The 23,919-nt window shown below is 29.8% G+C and overlaps 2 protein-coding genes and 1 non-coding gene across 3 annotated transcripts; all 3 read left to right on the top strand.

Moving 5' to 3' along the window:
• LOC133320754 (uncharacterized) lies at nucleotides 1-3,513 on the top strand. The gene is made up of 7 exons (XM_061529348.1): nucleotides 1-89; nucleotides 226-386; nucleotides 1,612-2,308; nucleotides 2,345-2,716; nucleotides 2,749-2,855; nucleotides 3,087-3,236; nucleotides 3,302-3,513. Exons 1-7 carry the CDS (start codon nucleotides 1-3, stop codon nucleotides 3,511-3,513), a joined length of 1,788 nt encoding a protein of 595 aa, XP_061385332.1.
• Nucleotides 3,514-18,118: 14,605 nt separating this feature from the next.
• Trnat-ugu (transfer RNA threonine (anticodon UGU)) lies at nucleotides 18,119-18,191 on the top strand. Its single transcript has one exon. It is a non-coding gene; the product is annotated as a tRNA-Thr (tRNA).
• A 284-nt stretch (nucleotides 18,192-18,475) lies between these two features.
• LOC133320753 (eukaryotic translation initiation factor 5-like) lies at nucleotides 18,476-19,762 on the top strand. The gene is made up of 2 exons (XM_061529346.1): nucleotides 18,476-18,908; nucleotides 19,104-19,762. The coding sequence occupies exons 1-2, from the start codon at nucleotides 18,476-18,478 to the stop codon at nucleotides 19,760-19,762; spliced, it is 1,092 nt and encodes a 363-aa protein (XP_061385330.1).
• Nucleotides 19,763-23,919: the final 4,157 nt, after the last annotated feature.

Here is a 23,919-nt window from a genome sequence, read left to right as displayed (position 1 = left end):
ATGAAAAAACTGATTGGTGAAGATGCCATGAATGACGCAGAATTTTGGGGACATGCAACTTGGGAAGAAGAGAACCAAGATGAAGATTGGTATACTGACAATGAAGCTCATTATAGAGATTACGCGGATTCAGATTTTTTCGAAAAAACGTCTTCAGAAGAATCCGATACCGACGTCATAAACGCTGCAGAAAAAAAAATTACTCAAGTATAATATTTCTTTCAGTTATCTTATCTTAGGAAGAAAGAATCCAAAACAAAAGAAGAAAGGTTTACAACGATCCATTGAAAAAAAACCCCAAGGTAAAAGCCTCAACTCGAGCACGACCTTGCCCTCCTGCACCTGCTTGTCCAGAAATGATATCGTATACTACACCGTCTACAAAAGTAAAAGGACAAGCTTTAATTTCCCAAGAGGAACATTTGAAAAAAGCTGCATTAATTGAGCTTGAAAATTCAAAAAAAATAGCAACGCAATCAACAGAAGTACTTTAAATAATATATTTGGAAACTTTGATTTTAGAGTACTTGGAAAAAAGAGACAACTTTGAAATCTTCAAATTCTATGTAAGATCAAAAATTGAGTTAATTTATTCTAGTTGGAACGGAAGTATGATTCTATACATTTCTTGGGCATCAGACAGGATTATTCAAAATAAAACTAATACCCAAACAATAAACTCCAGCGAAGAAGAACCGGTGACATCAAAATATATGACTTTTTTTGTTAATTTCGATCACCCTTTAAATTCTTCAATTCCACCTTTATATAACAAAGCGGAAACTCGGGAGTGTAAGCGTATATGTTTATTGAACATAACTTATAAAGGTTCAAATAATGAATTAAACGAGAATTTAAAAAAAAAAAAAAATATCTACTATGATCCATATCTTAATTCAAAGTGTGAAAGTTTGGTTGAGTTCAGAGAAACCCGACTGAAGTATAAAATATTTTAATTGAATGGCATTGTAGATATTACAAAGAAGACTTTACTTTATTCCAATCCAAACTCAATCAAATAGATAATCTTTTACAATACTTATTGCGTCACATTAAGTTTTTTGATTTAACATTTCAGTTTAATTATGAAAAACTGTAGCTCCAATATAATTAAACTATGCAGCGTTGTTCAAAGTTATTAAATACATTCAAAAAAAAGACTGCATGTATACAGCTTATTTCCTTATTTGAATAATATTGATTAATTATATTACCATGTTAGATATATATAATACATTAAAACCATAACGCTTTTGTCATTTGATTGATTAAAGAATAATTTATAGGACATTTAACTTTATATATGAAAATATTTGTTGCAAGTAATTTAACTTATGGAAATTTTTTTTTTTAATTCAATTAGACCAGATTATTCGAATTCTTAGTTGTTAAGATAATATGTACAAATTTTGCAAATTTTAAGAAATAAACCGGATTTATAGGCCAATTACCCGATTATGTTATAATTTTAAATTAACATGTGCTTTTGAATAAGCAGCTATAAAATTTGTCATAAAATCTGATTTATACTCAGTTCTTTTATCAAAATGATATTTGATTTAGTTCCAGAACATGAAGATGTTGGTATATTAAATAGTTCTTTACAGAAAGAAAATAAAACAAAAAAAAAAGCCTTAAACCCGTTTGAAAAGCTGGGATTGAATAGCAATTTAGTAAAATCTGCATTGAAATTTGGCTACAAATTACCAACTCCAGTTCAGCGAAAATGTATTCCAATTATTTTGGAAGGAAAAGATTTAGTTGCAATGGCACGAACTGGCAGTGGAAAATCTGCAGCATTTCTTCTTCCAATTCTCCACAATCTAAATGGCCACTGTAAAACTGTAGGTATAAGAAGCATTATATTTGAGCCTACCAGGGAATTAGCATTTCAAATCGAAAAATTTGCCAAACAATTATGCCGTTTCACGGATATAAAAATATGTACAATAGTTGGCGGTGCAAGTATGACAAATCAGTTTGAAAATTTATCGTTAAATCCTGATGTGATTATAGCTTGTCCTGGTCGATTCATGCAACACATTGTTGAAATTGATCTTAATTTGACTCGAGTTGAATCAGTTGTGCTAGATGAAGCTGATCAATTATTCGAACTAGGAATGGGAGAGCAAATTGAGTTTATATTCTCTAAGATACCAAACAATAAACAAATTATCTGCATGTCTGCAACACTACCGGACGCGTTAATAGAATTCACACGACTTGGACTCAAATATCCAAGTTTTGTGAGCATGGATTCAGAAAACGCTTTATCACCAGATCTGAATATGTGGTTTCTCTATGTTCGGTGAGTTATTTATGAATCGTTTATTTAAAAAATCAGAGCAACTGAGAAAGTTGCAGCTTTAACGTATATTTTACGAAAATTAGTACTTAACGACTCTCTTACAAAATCTATGCAACTTCCACCGGGTGTTATCATATTTGTAGCATCTAGATATCATGTAGAATTTTTTAATGACTTATTGAAGAAAATCGGAATAATTGCGTCTACAGTATATGGTTCGATGGACGCGGAAGCCCGATTAGAAAATTTAACAAAATTTAGAAAACAAATTAATCAAGTTTTAATAGTTACTGATATAGCTGCTCGTGGGTTAGATATTCCTGAAGTTGGAGTTGTTATTAATTTTGACTTCCCAACTTCAACGAAATTCTTTACACACCGAGTTGGAAGAACAGCACGTGCTGGAAGGTAATAAATTGAATCCTGTTTATTTATTGTAGAAAGGGACTAGCGATTTCGTTTACAACTCGAGAAGACTTACCTCATTTAATGGAGCTTTCTGTGTTCAATGGCTTCAAATTGGAAAATATGAACAATTCAGAAGATTGTAAAAATCAAAAAGCATTATTATGTTCCTTAAAATCTTTATCTTATGATACTGAATTTGTGCGACAAGCACTGGAAGATTGTGAACTTGAGAAACAGTACTCATTAATTTTAAAAGCATACATTCAATATAATAAAATAAAACAAGTTTCATCAAAACAGTCTATCACTCGTGCCAAGCAAATATTAGACTTTATTTTACCGTTGAGCTCAATTAACCCTGTTTTCCAAGATGATGAACCAGCTCAGTCGCTCATTTTTCAAGACCTACAAAAAAGGTTGCTTACTAATGTAACATCAAAAACTGATAAGAATCATTTTAAAGTGATTCAAAGCAAACCAATTAAAAATGGCTCAAATTTATTCAAAGAAAGTAATCAACGTAAGTATATAACGAAAAAAAAAATACCATTATATTATTATGTAATACTGTATTTTTTTTTTTAGCGAGTTCAGCTTATAAAGATATTGATCCTAAATCAAGTCAAAACTCACTGGTATTAGCACAAGAAAATACTGCCAACGTATTTGATTGGAATGAGAAAAAAATTCAACAAACTTCAAAGACAACTTCACCAAATAATTTACTGGATGCAAAGTTGAACCTAAATCCCGATGATTATTTGTGTAGCCTAAAACCTAAATTAGTTAATAAGTAATTATACAATAAACCATAGCTTATTAGGTGGAATCCTCAAACCAAAAAATATCGAACTACACTCGTTGATAGCAAATCGTCAAAAGTATTGAGTAATAAACAAATTAAACGCCGTAATGAAGCAGGAGTTATAGTCAGGTTAATATACAAGCATGAATATTTGTTTTTGGGTTTAGAGGCGAATTTAAAAAAGCTGGGTTGTATGATAAGTGGATGAATAAAACGCAATACCGTGTTCAAAAAACTGGAGAACAGGAAATCTTTAAAAGTAGAATAAGCTCTAAGTCAGCCACTAATGAACCTGACGTAATGGATAAACATGATTTTGATAAAAAAGGTTTGACAATAAAATGCAATTACCATTATTTTAGTAGCAGCAATTAATTCAGATAAAAATATAAACGCGAAAGAGAAAAGAAAAGCAAAAAAACAATTAGCTATAACGCATGGGTTGGTAAAAGTTGGAAAACCTAGTGATTCTAAAGGTGTTCTTACAGCTGCAGAAGTAAGCGTCAATCAATTTTTATAATATATTAGATTAATAAATTGAAAAAAAAATCAATGAAGGAAAAATTGAGGCAAAATCCCAAGTTTAGAAATTCTTTTAAAAAAATGAATAAGAAGAAGTTTGAAAAAAAACAAACCGCTCGCGAGCAATCAAAAATGAAATATAAAAGAAGTTTTTTGGTCAGTTTTAAGAAATAAATAAATTGTTTTTACTACTTGAAAATTTACTAAGAATTTTTTTTTTTTTAATTTACAATTATAACCATTAATTATTTGAATAATTAAATGGCAAACAAAGAAATTAAAATTTGTAACGGAAACAACAATTCTGAGAATGCTAAAGTGAAAGCTAGACTGGAATCTCAAAATAAGATGTTAAAAAAATTTTTGGACTTGCCAGCTTTCTATGGATCAAGAAAAATTTCTATATATGAAGAGCTCGAAATTTTGAAAGATTTGATTCAATGTGAAAAACACCATACTTTGAAAAGAAGCCATTCAAGTCCAACATCTTATAAATTAAATTTGTAATTATGCGAAAACCGTCATATTAATGATTGTTAACTTTAAAAGAGATCTGGTCAAATTTGGTGATTATATTCAGGCGTATAACTTTCGTCTAAAAAATCTAGACAATAGTGCAGTTATGTATCCTGCTATCATATTCACTGATTCATTATCTAAAATATCTTTACCACTTATCCATATATTGTCTTTGTTTTTTGATTTTTCTATTTTCTTCGTTAATATATTATAAAATGAGTACTGAAATATGGAACCAAGGATTGAATCAATAAAACTTCCGATTATACCTAAGATTCCACAAATTAAGCTCAATTTCCAAAAACTATATCCAAATAAATTTTCATAATATGTTGGATAAACTAGTATTCCTAAATAATATATTGAGCCTACACAAAACCCTCCAAGGAAACTAAAAGCTGTTCCTAACAATGACACCCCACCGTTCGTTCCAGGCGGAACTTTTTTCCATGGACATATTATCAAATAGGGTGCATGAGTATAGCAAGCGGTCAAGTCTGAAGCAAGAGTATCACCAATCGCACAAGCTAAATTTCCTAAGATAGCCAAGTTGCACACCTGGTAAAATTTTTCCAAATTTCGTGCTTTAATTTGATATCTTCCAACGCCAATGACGCAAATCTGTATGGTACAAATCCAAACGGCACAAGCAATGTTGCAAAAAATTTGTACTGCGTGCCGTCTCTGTGGAGGGTTTTTACTAATTGTTTTTTTTATTTTTGAAACCAACATTACAATCATGAAACTTCCCAAAAATAAAAACAGATATGCTAAACTTGTTATGCTTATAATAATTGAAAAAAACAAAATCAATAATACAGCACCCAGAGTCAATATGTTTTTGATGTAAGCATAGCTCACAAAACATAATGCAACACAAATGGTTATGATTACATCGGTTTCACTGATTTGTTTCCAGTTTTTTGACAGAAAAAACCAAATAAAGCTGAATAAAAATTTGGGAATCAAAAAATAATAAAAAAACCTTTTTTTTTCCATAACAATTCTAATTTATGTATTTCAAATCAAAAGATATTAAATTTATATTGTCACAGCTAAATTTATGAAATTCTGAGATACTATTTTCAACGTCATTTTGTTGTGCTTAGCAAAATTGATCATTGGATTTTCTTTGATATATGCAAATTAAAAAGCTTAAAAATACTAATAAATATTAATTTGCAAAAACTTTTCCTCTTTTTCTTATTAAAAAGTTAAATTGATATGTCTTGTTTTGTGCTTATTTTATCATTAAATGTAAGATCATTATGACTGCTTTGGTCAAAATATACTTCAAGATTTTGGTTTTTTACTAATGGAGGATTTACATTTTCTACGGCCTCAAACTGAGGAGTATCTTTTGATTTAAGGTCCACGAGTTCTTGAGGTTTTGAATATACGAATCTGCTATCTTTCAATAACGATAAAACCAGGTCTTCGGGTGTATAATATTGCTGTGTCTGTATTAATACGTAAGGACTTGTTTCTGGTATTTCTCCTATAACGGGGGGTTCATTTAAATTGCCCAACTGAATAAGCTGATTCAACCAAAAGTTCATGTTATTCAACAAAGCTGGATTATCATTTAATTTTAAAACGGATGAATTGATATCTAAAGGATAAGAAAGTTCATTTCTATTCTTCTCTCGTATTTTTTTGCATTGGGGACATATCCGAGCTTTCCTGACATTACTTCGTATTATGGGCTCCCCACAATCTTTACACCTGTCATGAATAGGAGTTGCTTTTTTTTTCGCAACTTAAACAAATTCGAGGTCTACTTTGTCCTTTGCGAAATATTTGTTTGTTACAAATACGGCAAGTGTCATAGAAGCCCGTCTGTATAAAATAGACTTTATAACTTGTTTGATACCTTTATAGGAGTTAAGTTTTTTTCAAAAGAGAAATCCAAATAATTATGAGTATTTTCAGTTGGAGCAAAATTACATTGAAAATGCATTATATATAAAAAAATATAAATAAGAATAACTTTAATGTCTATATGTATTTTGTACAAACAAGTAAATATAAGTAATTTCAGATAAGTTTACCATTTTTTATTTATTCTTTCAATTAAACATTTCCTAGTATACAATTCACATGGTTTTAACGCACCCAAATTAGAAAAATATAAACTAAAATATTCGAGATAGTTTTATTTTTTTAAGTTTGTATTCGCGATCATATCTCGAATTTAATTTAGAAAGAATTATCAGTTGAATTAAACGATTGCAGTATATTACGCTGTTCAAAAAATCACTATAACTGAGGTTCAAATTGAATATATAATTTAAGTATAAATTTAAAGCTGCTCTTCTTTAAGTTTAGTATTCAAAGTTACAATAAGTTAAAATGTTTAAGAATTCAAGAATTTTCTTATTTTTCAGTTTCGCAGATTTAATTTTCTCACAATACTTTTCAAATTTCATTGATTCACAGGGCGTTTCATTCCCACTATATGGAGATATTGAACATACAGCTTATTGGTTCACAGATGTTCATATTGGGTATCCTACAGCTCAAAAACAATCATTAATTATTGACACCGGTAGTAGTGTGACAGCATTTCCTTGTAGTGACTGCAAACGACTCTGCGGGAAACATCTGGAACCTCACTTCAATTATCAAATTTCACAGTCAGTTCAATCAATAGAGTGCTCTGAACGATGCTCATTATGCTCCAAGCCGAAGTCATCAAATAAACAGTTACTAAGTCCCCAAATTGAATCATTTTGTGCATATCATGTAATATAAAATTTTCCAAAATTCAATGGATTATTGTAGGTTCTTTACACTGAAGGCAGCGCTATACTGGGTAGATGGTTTTCAGATCATCTATGGATAGTAAGTTATTATTAAATAAGAATTCTGATAAATAGGATCCTCCAAATCCTTTACGCCCTATTAATGTTACACTGACCCCTATCCCATTTGGTTGTCATCACATTGAAACTAAGCTTTTCTTCGATCAAAGCGCTTCTGGAATACTTGGTTTAGAACCAGACAGTCGAAATGGGCCGCCAACATTTATAACAACTGTCTTGTCTTATCTACTAAGCAAAAATAAAACTGACATAAACATTGTAATTAAAAATATTAGAAATTATTTATTAATAGACCGCATCCCAGCCTGTTCGGTATATGGGTTTTGATAAAATAAAAGATCATGAACCTCTTCAACCTCAATTTTCGTTGTGTTTTAGTTCATCAGGAGGAATATTCACAATTGGAGATTCAAATAAAAATTATCATTTGAAGTTATTGAATTCTGACAGAATTTCTAATACGAAACAGCTTTCTACCTCGAATGACGTTCAAAAAGAATACTTCAGTAAACTAGCAGCTTCATGAATACTTTTTTCAATAGGTTATTCTGATTTTTCCGATTATTTAAATGATAGATACATGAGCAGCATAAATGATTTTGAGCTTTTTTCTCCTTCACAGCTGACAGGTAAATTTATACATGTAGTAAAATTACAATAAATCATTTTTTATATTCAAAATGATGTCATAACTATACTATTGCAGTTAGCGAGGATGAGATTAAAAGTGAACCAGATGCTATTGAAAAGCAGATATTACAGAACTCGTCGGAACTTCTCATAAAAGATTCACCGCTAAAGTCAAGCTCATCACGCAATTTGCAAAATTCTAAAACTAGCCTCAATATGGTATCCAATCAAGTGAGAAATGAAGCACTATATGTTCAACAAAATGGCATATATCCTTTGGCAAATAAAATACAATGGACTCCATTTGTGGCTTCTGTTAATAGTGATGCACGATACGACAGTTACTATGTCATTATTAAAAGCATTTTTATAAAAAATCATGATTTTGAAGAAGTTTCCGTTAAGTTTCCTTTGATTAGCGTTCCACCTTTGGGATTAGAGTCTCCGTGGCAACCGACCCAGAGGTATATTAATGGAGTTGTAGCATTAATTGACTCTGGCACGACAACATCAAAATTACCAATAATAATTTATTCTGCTGTTTGGAATAATATTATGCAAGCTATAGCACGAAGACCCAGAAATCTGAATTATTCAGAAAACAAGATAAATCGTGTATCAGGACTTCCAGTTCAGACTATGAAGTCTAGATTACTGAAGTATATTAGAAAACTTGAAAAGAAGAGAACATTAATTTCTGAAAAACCTCAGAATAAATTTAAACGATCTATAACAGATCAGGACGTGAATCTCACAAAGTTAGAAAATAAAACCGAAATAGACAATTTAATTACTTATGCAATGAGAAATTTAGAAAATGTTGAAAACTTGGAAAATTATGATGAAATTAAAAAAATAATCACACAAAAAAATACTTCAACTCCAAAATATAGAAGTCTTGTTGAGTTTAACATGAACATGAGTCCAAATATACACAATGAACACAGAAAACTCCAGCAATTTCGCCAAACAAGCGTTACACCAATTGTGCATGACGACACAGAATGCTGGAGATTAACTGATCCTAAAGTGGATTTGAAGGTTTTTCCAGAGATTAAGATAACGTTTGAGTCTAATGCTGATTATATTTGGAGACCTTCATCTTACTTATATAAGAAAGGAGAGCAAAACGTGTATTGTATGACATTTCAAGTCAGCCCTGACGCATTGGACGATGATGGCAGTCGAAGCATGAACGAAAGCTCTCTTTCTAGTAACCGAAAATTAGGTATAGGTGCTGACGAATTATTATTGGGAAGTTCTTTTTTTATTAACAAAGATATAATATTTCATATTGGCCAGTGGAAATTGGGATTTATTGAAGCATCTTGTCCTAAAACTAATTTAGTTGAGCGGATGCTCTCATCTTAACATTAGAATTGTTTAATTTGTGTACACTGTTGGATTTTTTTTTTTTTATTTTTCAAACAAGATTTTGATACTTGTACTAAAGGTCACGTTCGTTCAACGTGCGATAATGATTTATTATTTTATTAATTAATATGAATGACATTATCATAATGCAGTTAAAGTTAAAATTTAGATAAAATTTTTACAGAAAAATATTTGAAGTTATTCTTAAGTTTGGCATGGTCTTTTCTCGATATCTCTTAACAATACTTCTGTTTCATATAGAACATTTTTGGTTTTCTCTAAAATTTGTTGATAGATGCTAACAACAGGAGAAGCGATTTTAACGCAGTTTTTTTCAGAGTCAATTTTAGCTTCTATTTGATGTAAGATAAAATAATACAATGCATACCTAAACGTGTATGTCTGATTAAACTAACAATCCATTTTTCAGCTGTATCCGCAGACATGTATAACTTCTTAGCAATCATACTAAAACAATGAAATTAAATAAACGCTATGTGAAAACACAACACTATAATATACAGCTGTAAACGTACTCTATATCTATTGATTTTTGAATGCGACAGTATGTTTGGAAAATTAATAGTCTAGCGTGCTCTTCTATAACAAATTTTAGTGGTTCCAATAGAAAATCACTAGCAGCATTATCTTTGCAATAAGCTAGTTTTTCTTGAGCTTCTTCAAAATTATATTTAACAAATAAAGATTCAAGTAAAGTTGTAAATATGTCAGAATATCTGAAAGAAGCTTTCGATATATAATCAACGGTCTGCTCAAACTTGTCTTTATTTTTACTCAAAATTGCTATAACAGCTATATATCTGAACAGCTGAGGACAAGTTGCAGAAATAAAAGTAAGCGTATGTTCTGATAATAGCCAATCTATAATTCTGTTCCATTCAATATTGTAAGGTATATTCTGTTTCTGAGGCTCTACAGACGTCAAGTTAGTTGAGCTTATAGTAATCACAAAAAAGTATCTGAAAAAATAAGTTGTATTTAACACATATTACCTGAATAGAGGCCATAATGTCCAGTAAATGAGCCATAATCGAGATATGATATTTTCTTGTCTCGAACGCTTCAATACGTCAATCATGTCTATCAACATTATTATGTATTTTGACACAATAAAATATTCTTCATAACTGGGATCTCTATTATTTTGCTTCAAAACTTGAGGATTTGGTAAACTTGAAATATTAGACGCTACTAAACCCCAAAGACATTTCATTTTCACATTAAGATTGTCGCGGGCCTCAACAACAAATTCGCTAGAATATCGTTAATTATATGAAAATTTTACCAAACATGATCAAGAAAAAAAGATAACCAACGACGACAAGGAGTATAGTCACCAAATTCGTAAAATAAACGACAATATTCTAAAAACATGTCAACCGAATTTTCTGGAAACTAAAACTATATTATGCAAGAAACGAAAAATTACTAGAATGTCTAAATCAACTGATTCAGGAGAAATTTCTAATAACTGGTTAGATTTCTGCGTTTTCCACCAAGCTTGCCATTCCTAATTAGTTCATTGATTAATTCACTATTATACTTTTATCGTGGCAAATTCAGCAGACCCTGTTTTTTGACATTCTTTTTCAACAGCAATCATGCAGGATAAGAAATCTTCAAGAGAATGCTCGATTGCTGAAAATCTCTCTTTCATTTTAACAGAACGTTCGATATCCTCTGTAAGAATTTAGATAATTTATACTTACATACCATTTGAGGGATTTTCACCAGTATAAGATTGATAAAAATCTACTAATAATGTTTGACTAAGTAATTTCTTGGTTGTTGAGCGCAAGCTTTCAGGATCATAGAGCTGAAAATTATTATTTGATATATAACATTACATTTTGAGTTGACAACCATTGAAGCACTTTTATTGACATGTATGAATCCCAAAATCCACATGCATATAAGTTAAGATCCCATGTCTTTTTTAATTCTTCAGGATTTTGATAATTCATCACGTTTTTGGTTTCACAGGATAAAGGGTCCTTTTAAGAATAAATTAAATAAAAGTGCAAATGTTTTTAATCAAACTGCTTTAAAATATAGTATCATAAGTTTTTAGCTATAAATTGACAAATTAATCATAATTTTTTTAGTTTAACTGGTAACTATTTCTTTCATAAATGCGTGTGAAATTGGGATACACCCGTTAATTTGTAGCTCTAAAGATGAAAGTACATCAAATTGTTTTAAGATAATTTATACATCGAAAGAGTTAATGTAATTTATATAATATAAGAAAACAACAGTTAATAATATATATTTTCACTATTATTTGACTTAATAAGTTTGTTCTAATAATTTAATTGTGTAAAAATGTCCTATCACACTGTTTGTCAGGTAGCGTATAAAAAACATGCTTATAGGATAGTAACATGAATTTAAATTTTTCTGTGTGGTCTTATTCGGCTTTTGTATTCTTAATATCAGTTATTCTTAGAATTAATTACAATTCAAGGTTAAATAAAAATTTGATGTATTTGAACGACTTAAAAGCTCAACTTATCCCGCGTTCCCATGATTTTCGCTTAGCGTTTTGGAGTTGTAATCGCCAAAAAATGTTTAATCCTTTTTGGAAAAATATCACACAAATTGACCCTAATGGAATAATTTGGATGGGAGACAACATCTACGGTATTAAAACTTCACACATCACAATTAATTACAGCTGACATGCCCGGTACTAAATTAGAGGTAATTTTTCTAATATTGAAGAAATTTATTACTAACCCCATAAACACCTTTTTATCTCTAATAAAGAAACGACCGTCTGTTTTTGAAACTGCTACGCCTTTAACAATTAAAAGTAGTTATAGAGAACTTTTACAGCAGCCGTATTTTAATAATCTTCATAATTTGTCTAACTTAATATTTCAAGCAAGTAATTTGATTTATGAGCGATTTAATAAATAGGTACTTGGGATGACCATGATTATGGTGTTAATGATGGAGACAAAAATTTTGTAAATAAGTGGCATTCAAAGAATCTTTATTTATTATTTTTCAATGCAACAGCTGATGACCCAAGGCACAAACAAAACGGAGTGTACCATGCGCAAAGAATAAAACTTTTCCCCAAATTTGCTTCAAACGATAATGAAGCTCACAAAATTACCCATATTTGTACTGATAACCATTGTTCAAACAGAGATTTACACAATAAAACAAGTCTTCCTTGGGAAATATCAGTTATAGCATTAGATACAAGGTAAAAATTATTCAGTTGCTATTATATTTTAGATTCAATAAAGATCCCTGGTCCGCGGGTACTGATGGAGATTTTTTGGGCGAGGAGCAGTGGACTTGGTTAAAGTCTCAGCTTTGTAACTCAACTTCTGATATTCATTTGATCGTAAGTAGTATTCAAGTACTACCAAAAAAAAGGTCAGCTCTATTAATAGTATTAAGTGTATGTTATTTATGTACAGGCTTTTAGAAAATTGGTCTGCGTTTCCTAAAAGTCAAAAGCGTTTGATTAACATGTTGAAAGAATGTAAAACTTCCGGTCCTTTGTTTTTATCAGGTTTTTCTAATTGTATAAGTAATGCAGTCCTAGGTGATATTCATTATAGTGAAATTAATTATTTTGATCTGAAAACTATCGGAGTTGAAAAAACGGATTTTTTATGGGATATAACATCTTCGGGTAATTATTTACAACAATCTCCAAGTTAAACATAGGCATGACTCATGCAATCAATCAATATCCTATAGGAGGTGGATGGTTGATGGATTTTATTGTTAAAAAAATTTTAGTTGCACCAAACGTTAAACGCAATTCACTTGGGAAACCTGAAGTAATTTTATGATTAATTGTCATTGTTTGCAGATATATACTAAACTAAACATGGGAGTGATTGATTTTTATCAAACAACTGAAGACAATCTTTATCTAGATATAAAAATAATCAATTCGGAAAATAAAATTGTTTTGAGACATTTGCTTAAACATAATCGCAAAAATTGTGAAGATTGGTGTTTATTAAAACACGTGGCTAGTCCACAATCTCTTGTATAGAATATATATTTTTTCTTCAACAAGCAGATAATCAAAGAAACAACGGTGAAACTAAACCACACAAGTATAAAAGGTTCACTCTTTGTTGAATTTTTCAAGTTTGAGTACACAATTAGTCAGACGTTCGTCTTAATAACATATGAAAATTTTATTACATTCAAATAAAAATTATTTATTATTGTAATTGGCGAAAAGATGAGTCAATTCGGAAACAATTTGAATTCTATAATTGACGTTTAAGTAAAACGAGTTATTCTCGTTAATAGTCATATAAATTATTGTGCTGAATCTAAATTTTTATGCACATGATTTAAGCTCACTTTTGACCGGTAGTAGATGACATAGAATGATGCAAATTTTTCCATCTTTGTGTAGAAGCAATACAAGTAGTGTGCGGCCTAATAATTTAAATTTCTAAACATCTATAATTACCCATACAAAGTGGCTGAATTAGTATCGATATATGTGTGATTCGAAAAAATGCGTAAAGATGCCTGAACTTTATTATGCAAATTTGGACTTATGCAGCTGAAACAAACATGAGCAAAAAACCCATATAGTGTACTTTTTACACAATATATTAGGAAAATTAGGAGCTTCAACAGTGAATTGACCTATAGCTGGTATAATTTGATCATACTGAAGATTTTTATTCTATTTTACATCATTAATGACAAAGAGCACAACCTTTTTATAATCCTCTGGGTGTAATAGTTTGATAGGTTGATATGTGCGCAAATCAATAACATTATTAATATCTCCATCAGAGTTTGTATTAGTAGGTTGGTTTAATGCACATCTCCATTGGTCATCAACTACACAATAAGTCCATGTGATTCCATGACATTATATAGTAAATATAATATTTTCTTTATTGGTTTTACCCAAAAATTTGTAATAATGTAAACTTTTGTTCAACTTCACTACGGTAACAAACTCGTGTCCGTAGTGTGTCATGCGAATTTTTTTATCGAGCCAATCGGTAAATGTTCCCACTAAATAAACAGAATGACCACCTTGATTCCAAGAAAAAACGCAATCTATCAATTCATTATCGCCCTATTATATATTTTTATTTTAGCTGTTTACTACATCTTTCTTTTCTAGATGATCAGATTTCAATTTCTTATATTCTGATACATGTAAACGTTCATTAATCCATTTTGATAGTCCAGTTTTCTTATAGTTTTCATCTTTGTGAAAGTTATGTGACCAAAATTTACACAATAAATTTTCTAAGGCGTTATTATATTTTGAAAGCTCATTAATTTTCACCCAAGCATTGTGCAAGTCATTAAAATTTAAATTATCTTCTTGAATAGTCATAATCGATTTATAATCGTAAAATGTAATTTCATATGCATTACAGCTTGTGCAATTAATTAAAAATTATTTTCAATATAAAAAATCAAATTGCTCCGTCATTGGATGATTTCTTTTTTTCTTATTTATGAACATTAAAATGAATTTTAGAAATTATTCTTCTTAAATGTGAACTCACATAATTGCAGGACATAAGGTGAGAGTTGGAGTGCAAACAAATATTGCTACTAATATGTTTACTAATTCAATACGTTATTTGTCAGTTTGCTAAATTTGATTGTGATAATAAATTAACTTGTTTGTACATTTTTCAAAATTTAGATTTATAAATAGACAATTAATGAATTTTTTTAATTTTTTTCGTTAAAACGAATTTCTCAAATTTATCAAAGTTGAATGAAATTTGAACAAGATGCGAATAAATTAAAGGCACCAACGCAATTTCGGAGCAGCAACCATTGTTCTTCTGAGCTATTTCACTTGAAAAATGAAAATTACAAAAAGGTAACTGAAGCATGTAACAGAGTGATCTTAGAGCAGAATTTGCAATGATTTAAAAACGGATTTAGAATTTAAAAATGCAGAAATTTTTGATCTCAAGGCTCGTGTGCGTAACTTACAAATAATGCTTCGCAATGCAAACGCGTTTAGACACAAAGCAACTTTAGATGTTTTGGAAACTTCATCAACTTCATACTCCTCTAAGGCCACACTTATGCATGACGATATTGATAGCATATTGTTAGAGCCCTTTAATTTGCTGGGTTCAATAACTTTTTCTTCATATAAGTAGCCTAATTATTATCTAATTGAGATGCATTATAAAAAGCAGTTTAATAAATATATAATATTATAATATATATATATATATGATGCACAAGAAAATTCAAATGAAAGTTTGTAGAGATTGGGAAAGATTAGTGACAAATTTTTGGAATTTACTAGTTACTTCACTAGATTCAATTGACTTTTCTGAACGCCCAACTCTAAAAACTTTACAAAATGCTAAGTATGTTACACTGGTATTACAAGCAAAATAGACAAAAATTACTGGACCACCGAGAAGCAATAGCACAAGGCTTAAAAAAAATGCAGTACTATAATTCTTATATGATTCGCATGCTAATCAAAAAAATGAATCAACTTGATGAACATCAACAGAAAACTGCACTCATACAAAATGTACATGATTTAATTGAATCAAAGGTATTTTTCTGAATATAAATTGAATCAAAATAAAGAATACTGTTGGTGAATACTCTCAGAAAACTGCTTCCAAAAAATTTGACTCAAAATATAACCAAATTTATCATGATTCAAGTATAATCAATATATGTAATCATTTTTACTTCAGAAAATGTTGAACCAATCGACAAAGAAAAGTACGAAATCAAGTGTACTCAAGCAGAAAATGCTAAAGCACTTGTGTAAACTATCATAGCATTACGAAACATACGATACAGACGTTTAGCGATGCAAACAATCAAAAATTTGGAAAGAGAGTTATCCGAAAAAAATAAATCAATCCACAATTTTCCTTCTAAATTTCCACAGTAAACTTTTGACATTGATACGTAGCTCAGACTAAATAACTGGAATGTCGTTAAAATTCCAAGTATCAAAATTCAGTTTCAGAAAAAGTTTTCTAAGCTAAGTAACCATACATTATTATCTCCTGGGTTTATTTTAACGAAATTCAACGCTGTTAAAATTTTTGAAAGTTCACAGGTTAAATTTTACTCAGTGATAAAAAGCTATATTAATTGGAAGAGCTCTTCAAATTTTCAAAAGATTTCAAGAAAATTTAACTCAAAATTACACTATGATCTATCGAAAGTCACAAGGACATTAACTCAAATTGAAGCTAAGAAAACATTTGCATGTTTCACTAATTCTTCTTATAATCACTTCAATGTTAATGGAATAATAGTAAATAACAATAACTTGATTAAAAGTATGATGTTGAGTCTGCCTTCAACTGAACTATCAACTAAACCACCTACAAATTTTACTTCTAACCAATATATGTTCAGTTTACCAAACCAGAAGATTAAGTGGAACTTCGACAAATTATATATGGATTTGAAACCGTTAAAAACTGATGAAATTGAGTATCGCAAGTCTGAATTGGCTAGGAATCTTGTCTCAGTTGGTCCCAATTGTATATTTAAATTAGAAATGCATAAACTAAGTTATGTCTCTATTTTAAAGTAAAAATTCAAGGTGTATATTTGTATCAATAGATTTTTTATCGTTCCCAAAATATTTAAAAAAACTATCAAAACTCAAATTTACAGCCAATCCAGAACTAATTTGACCATACAAAAAATCAATTTATCTAAATCCAAAACAGTTTCAGAAGTTGTTGAATTTTCGAACCAATGCTGTGTAAGAACCAAAAGCTTACATGTATATCATAATGTATAGAATACTAAGCTATTTTCAAGAAATTTTATGAAAAAAGTAAGCTTAGAATGATTTGTACTTAATTAAGCATAATAGACAATTCAAACTGACTAAAAAAACATTGCTGCGGAATAAAACAGTGAAGACGCACAATTATGACATATTGGCTGTCATAGAAGAATTGTTAAGCAAAAAATTTAAGTAAAATTGATTGATAGTTTGAACAATTTTTAGATGTGATGTTTATAAATCGAATTTAATTGAAATACATGATGATTTAATATATCCAGTCAGTAATAATCAAATAACAGTCTTTAAAGTAAAAACTTTTGTTTGCGTATATAGAGTAGAACAAAAAATCATTGGAATCCAAAACTAAACTAAAATCTTTTGAAGAAAAACTCCGTAATTCACATTCTCTGAAATCAATTTAAATAGATCAAATTTACCTTGCAGAAAAAACATACCCAAAATCAGTTGATTATACTGATTATAATTCAAAGGCTTTTCGTGAAAAAAATAGTCATCATATTTTAGAAGCAGTAAATTTGTTGATATATATTAAAGAACAGAATCGAAATATTGAAGAAGAAAAACAGCGTGAGATGCAAGAAAAGCAACAAAGTAATAGATTTTGGAAAAATATACCAGGAGTGAATTTTGAGAATAGAAAGGAATCGGATAGAAAAAAAAAAGAAAAAAGTAACACACAATTGGAGCAACTTGATACTGAGTTTCAAAATATACTTCAAGATACTAAGTGAGTATTTTAATTATACAAATGAATCCAGAAACGTATTGGTTAGCAAGGAAGAAACTAGATTAACAGATTTACCATTAAACTATATATACTGTGATGATTTGTATAATAATCTTAAAACTATTTGGAATAATAATAACAATACTATCGATTGAATAATAACGCAAATTATACTGACATAATTTATAGAGCCTCTTTAGCTCAGTAGGTAGAGCATTCGCTTTGTAAGCGAAAGGCCATCGGTTCGATCCCGGTAGGAGGCTTTTTTAGTGTACATTAATTAAAATGATTTTTAAGTTTTCTATATTCATCCCGTTGTAAACTTCATAAACAAAATGATTAGTTAAATTTAATTTCTTCTTAATTGAGGTATTATACACACGAATAAGTTTTCTTATTACTCAATTGCGAACCTGCAAGAATTGACTGTGACTTGTTAGTTTTTTAATACGTTATATGTGATTAATTTTACATTTATTAAATTTTCTTTCAACCATTTTATGAAATAGTATTTTATAATATTAACAGTGAATAGTTTGCTATAGCAATGTTGAGTATTCCCAGTTATAAAAACGACGATCCCAATTATCGCTACAAAATGCCTAAATTAGTTGCCAAAGTCGAGGGTAGAGGCAATGGCATTAAGACAAATATAGTAAACATGGCAGAGATTGCCCGTGCTTTAAAAAGACCCCCAGATTATCCTACTAAATTTTGCGGTACTGAATTGGGAGCGCAATCCAAGTTTGACCCTACAGAAGGCAAAGCTATAGTAAACGGAGCACATGAACAGAGGGATTTACAAGTTTTAATAGATAAATTCATTGAAAAGTTTGTTTTGTGTGGAAACTGTAAATTGCCAGAAATTGATTTGATTGTTAGAAAAAGCCGAGTACAGTATCGCTGCAACGCTTGTGGTAACAAAGGCGATTCAGACAATACACATAAATTAGCAGCATTTATACTGAAAAATCCACCCGGTAATTCAGAATCAACAATGGGTTCTAAAAAATCTAAATCTTTACGCCGAGATGAAAAATTGCTAAAAATAAAAACAAAATCCTCAAATAACGATGAAATTACACCAGAAGATAAAGAAAAGAAAAAAAGAAAAGACAAAGATAAAGATAAAATAAAAGACAAGTCAAAAAGTTCAAAGTCAGAAAAAATTAAAGATGGTACATCAGAAAACTCAAATGACTCTTGTGGTTCACAGAGTCAAAAAAAAGAAACTAAGAATTCGGACATAAAAGAACAATCCACTTTGGCGGCTCTTGAAGATTTATGTTATTTTAGTCCAGAGATTGTTGAGATTATACAGCAATTGTCTCAATCAGTATCTACTTCAGAGCTTCAGATTACAGATACAATGAACATTATAACGCCAGAAGAGTTTTCAGAACAAGTCAGATTATTACAAATTTCTCAAGGGTTGGACGAAGTAATGAAGTTTTACGTTACATTAATGTCGATATTTTCTGCTGAAGCGGGAGGTTTGAAATCATCAACGCTGAAAACCAAAATTGTTTACTTACGACCTATTGCATCTTCTATCAAACCACATAATACATTAATTGCTTTGCAAGATTTCTTCTATCTTCACAGAAATTCAACTATTATACCTGAGGGGTTCAAAGCTTACGCTGCAGTATTGTATGCTTTCTACGATCAAGAACTTATATCTGGTGAGCATATAGCTCGTTTTTTTGAAGAAACACCGTACAAATTGCTAAAAAATAGACACAAAGATTCCGTCAAAGCTTTTGAATTGGCTACTGAAGCTGCTCAGCCTTTTTTGAACTGGTTAAATAATTCTTCAGACGACGAAGAATAAAATTGAGTGATATTTATCATTTATTTTTCATTTCCACACTTCAATGAAACATATTATATATAACAGAACTTGACTATTCGTGTAATTTTCTGTAAATACGATGATTTTTTTCTTATTTATTAAAATCCATTAAAAAAAAAATTATAATAGCGAAATTCCAGTATACTAAACTCCAAAATATTGTTACTTTCATAAAAACTTATCGATATTTCTTTTATTTAATCTAAGTTTTAGATGGTACAACAGTTAATATTAATAAATGTAATTTTCCCAATAAATTACTATACTATGTGTATCAATCACTATTAATTTTAAAGAATACACATCAAGCAACTTTGTTTTCACAGTATCTTAATGTTTTATCAATTGAAGACGTCACAAAAATCTGAATTGAAGCGGTATCTGCAAGGTTAGTATTACATTTGTGTAAATCAATATAGTTATGGCGAATAAAAATGTATCGACATGGGATGCATTCCGAAGGTGGAGAATATACTGCACTTTCCGCAAACCTGTATATTTTTACATATAATGTTATTATTATTTGATAGTGTAACCGTGCATGTATAGAGTTCTTGAAAGCAATGGGCCACGGAGAACATGTTATTTCGTATAAGCTGTATCAAATTATGAGAGATAAATTGTTCGTGAATTTGCAGTCATTTACCGATACATTTTCAACACCAGATAGTCAAAAAGTAATGAGTTTTGAGAAAAATAAACACTTGTAATGTTACTATATCTTACAAATAAGGTTTATAGACTTTTAGAAATGTTAGAAGAGTTAGTTTATGCCATTAATAATATTTATTTACGCGATTGTGCTGCAAAACTATTGATAGAATTATTGAGGTTATGGCCACGAGTGTTACTAACAAATGAAACTCCCAAACATAAGGCAGATATTTTTTTTCTTGATTATGAGCAAGCTGACATTAGTGATATTATCAATTTAATGAAACAATCCTCTACAAAACCTAAATATCTGACTCATACGTCTTTATTTGACGGAAAACACAAATCGACAAGTCAGCTTTGGGACGCTGTGAAATATTTGACAAAAAATTTTCAAGAAGATCAGAAACTTCAAAAATACTGTTGTGAAGTAAGACATAAAATAAACTATATTTATTCTAGGAAGCAGATTCAGAATTAAGATCAATAATATGGCCCGTAGCAACAAATATTTTGCTTGAGCTATTTAAGCATTTAATCCCTCCTAGCATCCAATTATCATTTATTTATCAGAACTTACAAAGAATGAGTCCATTGTATTCTAATAATAATTTCAGCTCACTGAATGCAGAATTGTTTGAACCCATTAAGGCACTTTTGAAAGTTGTGGAAAGGTAAGGATTAACATCGATTTTTCTACATTACAGCTCCCATTTGGCATACAACCTTTTATGCTCTATCATTGAATATATTTTTGTTCAAAAAATTTTTGGCACAGCAAATCATTTAAAATTTTTAAACGATTTTTGCGAAGAAGATAAAAACAATTTTGATTTAGATACTTTACCAGCACTCAGGGTTTTATTATTAACTGAGATTAAGAAAGATAAAAGTGATCGGGCCATAGGTAGAATTAACTGATACCATTTATATTCAGAGATTGACCCTTTTGTAATCAAAATTGTAGAGATTATGGAGAAAATTGAAAGTTATACTTTAACGGAACATTTGAAAGAATCGGAGATTAATAATATTTTGAATCAATTTGCTAAAATGAACATTCAAGTAAACTGAATACGATTAATTAGTTAATTTAGAGTTACAATGAATTTTATACTATGTGTTTTATACTGTCCAGTGAAATTTATTCATCTTTATTAGTCAATTGTACGTGTAAGTTTCATGAATTTCGTAGTGTTTGTTAGACTACATTTGAAAGCACTTGAGCGCGCTATTTTTAACAAATCTGATTACGATGATACCTATACAAATTTCTTGTTAAATCTTTCTGTTTGTGGTACTTTTCATCAAGTATGGCATTTTTCAGCTCTTTCCTCTGCTTATTCAACGGAAAAAAAGTATAATTCAAAAAAAGATTGTTCCAATAGAAATTTTTCTAAGTACAATCAAATTTTTAGTAAACAGGATTATTTGACCCACTGCAATGAACTTAAATACGGAAAGTCACGAACACTTAAATTACAAAAATCTGGAAATGCTGAAGATCCAAGATCAAACTCTATTTCTTTAGGACAAATCATAAACAGTTTGAATTTTTTTAAGATAAACGATACTAATTTATATTCCCCAAAATTACACCAGTCTAAATATCAACATTCAATTCTACATAAAATTTATGAATATGCTCCGACTTTGCATAATTCTACAATCACTTTTGTATCGTCAGTAAAAAAGGATTTCTTGAAAATAAATGTATTCAAAGATTTTAAAACATATAGAACTTAGGATCTATCAAATGCCCCAAAAAACCCTTTCTTGGTATTTCAGTATTTTTTGATCCAACTATCTGATTACTTTGAAAATCATGGAGTTAACTTGTATATCCCTCCAGATTTAGGCGAATTAGGTATTTTATAGTTTTATTTTAACATTACATTTAGGTATCTCATCTTTGAATGAAAGCTATTTTATGAAAGATTCGACAGAATTAAATATAGACTTAGCTGTATCTAAAGAAGACTCACTGAAAGTGAATTACATGTTAGAGACATATTTTTTTTAGATTTTATATGATGACCTATACCAAAACAAATTATATGATGTAGATCAGAAACTGCAAGACCTCGTAATCCATTATTATTCTTTATTACTCCACTTGTAGATTTTAGGCTCTATAATAGAATGCGGGCTTGATCTGAACTATTTATCAGTCCAATCTGTCTTGCAGTCAGTTAACAAAAACTTGCTACGTCGTATAATTAATATATTGTTTAAAAAGATTTTTCTTCGCAAAGATAAACTCAGTGTTCAACAAGTAAGGCAATTTTGATTCTAATGTGTATTTTATAGTACAAAAATGACAATATTGGTCTGTTAGAGTTATTCACAATATTAAACAAAGTTTATTTAAATTCTATTGAGAATAAATTAAACCTCGACCATACTTCATATTGGCAATTTATTCATAATTATTTACAATTAGGAGTTTTATTTTCAGTAATATTACAGTAATGTCATTTTTATATTAGATAACATCTTGTGAAAATTTAAAAGCCCTACATTTCAAATATGAAATGTTGAAGGAAAAGTATGATTCGAGATTATCAAAATGTTGAATAGGTTTACAAAATATCAAATCAAAAACCAAAATGATTCTAATAATGTTCTTATTTGTTTGCTAGCTTATAAATTTAATTAATTTAGTCCAAAAACCCTAAAATCTTTTTCCTAGTATTATTTAATCCAAGATTGAGTAGTTTTATTTGTAACCTGACAATAATAGGTCATGACTATTGTAATTTATAACGATGATTAGTGCCGAAGATCTTCGGGCTGCCTATCTCATCGGAAAAGAGTCCAACAATGAAATTAGCGCTGATATACTTAAAAGGCACAATTGGCCCAGTGAAAAGATAGTAAAAGTCATTAATATGTTAATTGAGAACCGTCTTTGTGTCTCAAAAAAAAAAAAGGAAGCGATATAGTGCAAATTATTGTACGAAATGAAGATACAGCTAGAAACGTTAGAACTTTGTCTGCTACTGACTATGCTGTATATTGTGCAATTGAAGCTTCTGGTATCAGTTATTTCGATTAAATGTTGTCAGACAGTTCTGGAGCTTGGACTTTTGATCTTTGTAAAACAACAAAATTGCAGTCACATGTTGTCCAACGAGCTGTCCGTACGCTTTGCGATGTTAAACATTTAATTAAGCCATTAAAAAGTATTCATCAAAAAAACCGAAAAATGTACATTTTATCGCATCTCGAGCCTTCAAAAGAAGTAATAGGAGGCACTTTTTACAATAATGCTGAACTAGACGAAGATTTCGTTGAAGTAATGCTTTCAAACTGAAAAAAAAATTCTAGAGATTAAGATCAGAAATAGTCCACGTTTTGAAAAATACTGCGAAAGCCACTTTGAACGAAATTTGTGTGTATATTCAAACTAGTTCAAATGAAAAAGTATGTATAAAAATCATCAATTAAAATTAGATTTTAACCAATGACGATATACAATT

Source organism: Danaus plexippus, unplaced genomic scaffold, assembly GCF_018135715.1.
Source record: "Danaus plexippus unplaced genomic scaffold, MEX_DaPlex mxdp_56, whole genome shotgun sequence".
Taxonomy (NCBI): Eukaryota; Metazoa; Arthropoda; class Insecta; order Lepidoptera; family Nymphalidae; genus Danaus; species Danaus plexippus.
Note: the sequence above shows the minus strand (reverse complement) of the source record. Positions and strands in the feature narration are given on the sequence as shown.

Bases quoted from the DNA above. Each gene is read 5' to 3' on its own strand.
- LOC133320754 (XM_061529348.1), top strand. From the start codon at position 1: ATGAAAAAACTGATTGGTGAAGATGCCATGAATGACGCAGAATTTTGG. The intron at 2,717-2,748 runs GTAATAAATTGA...TATTTATTGTAG, and splicing joins AGAACAGCACGTGCTGGAAG to AAAGGGACTAGCGATTTCGT. The intron at 3,237-3,301 runs GTAAGTATATAA...TTTTTTTTTTAG, and splicing joins ATTCAAAGAAAGTAATCAAC to CGAGTTCAGCTTATAAAGAT.
- LOC133320753 (XM_061529346.1), top strand. From the start codon at position 18,476: ATGTTGAGTATTCCCAGTTATAAAAACGACGATCCCAATTATCGCTAC. The intron at 18,909-19,103 runs GTAATTCAGAAT...AAAAAATTAAAG, and splicing joins TATACTGAAAAATCCACCCG to ATGGTACATCAGAAAACTCA.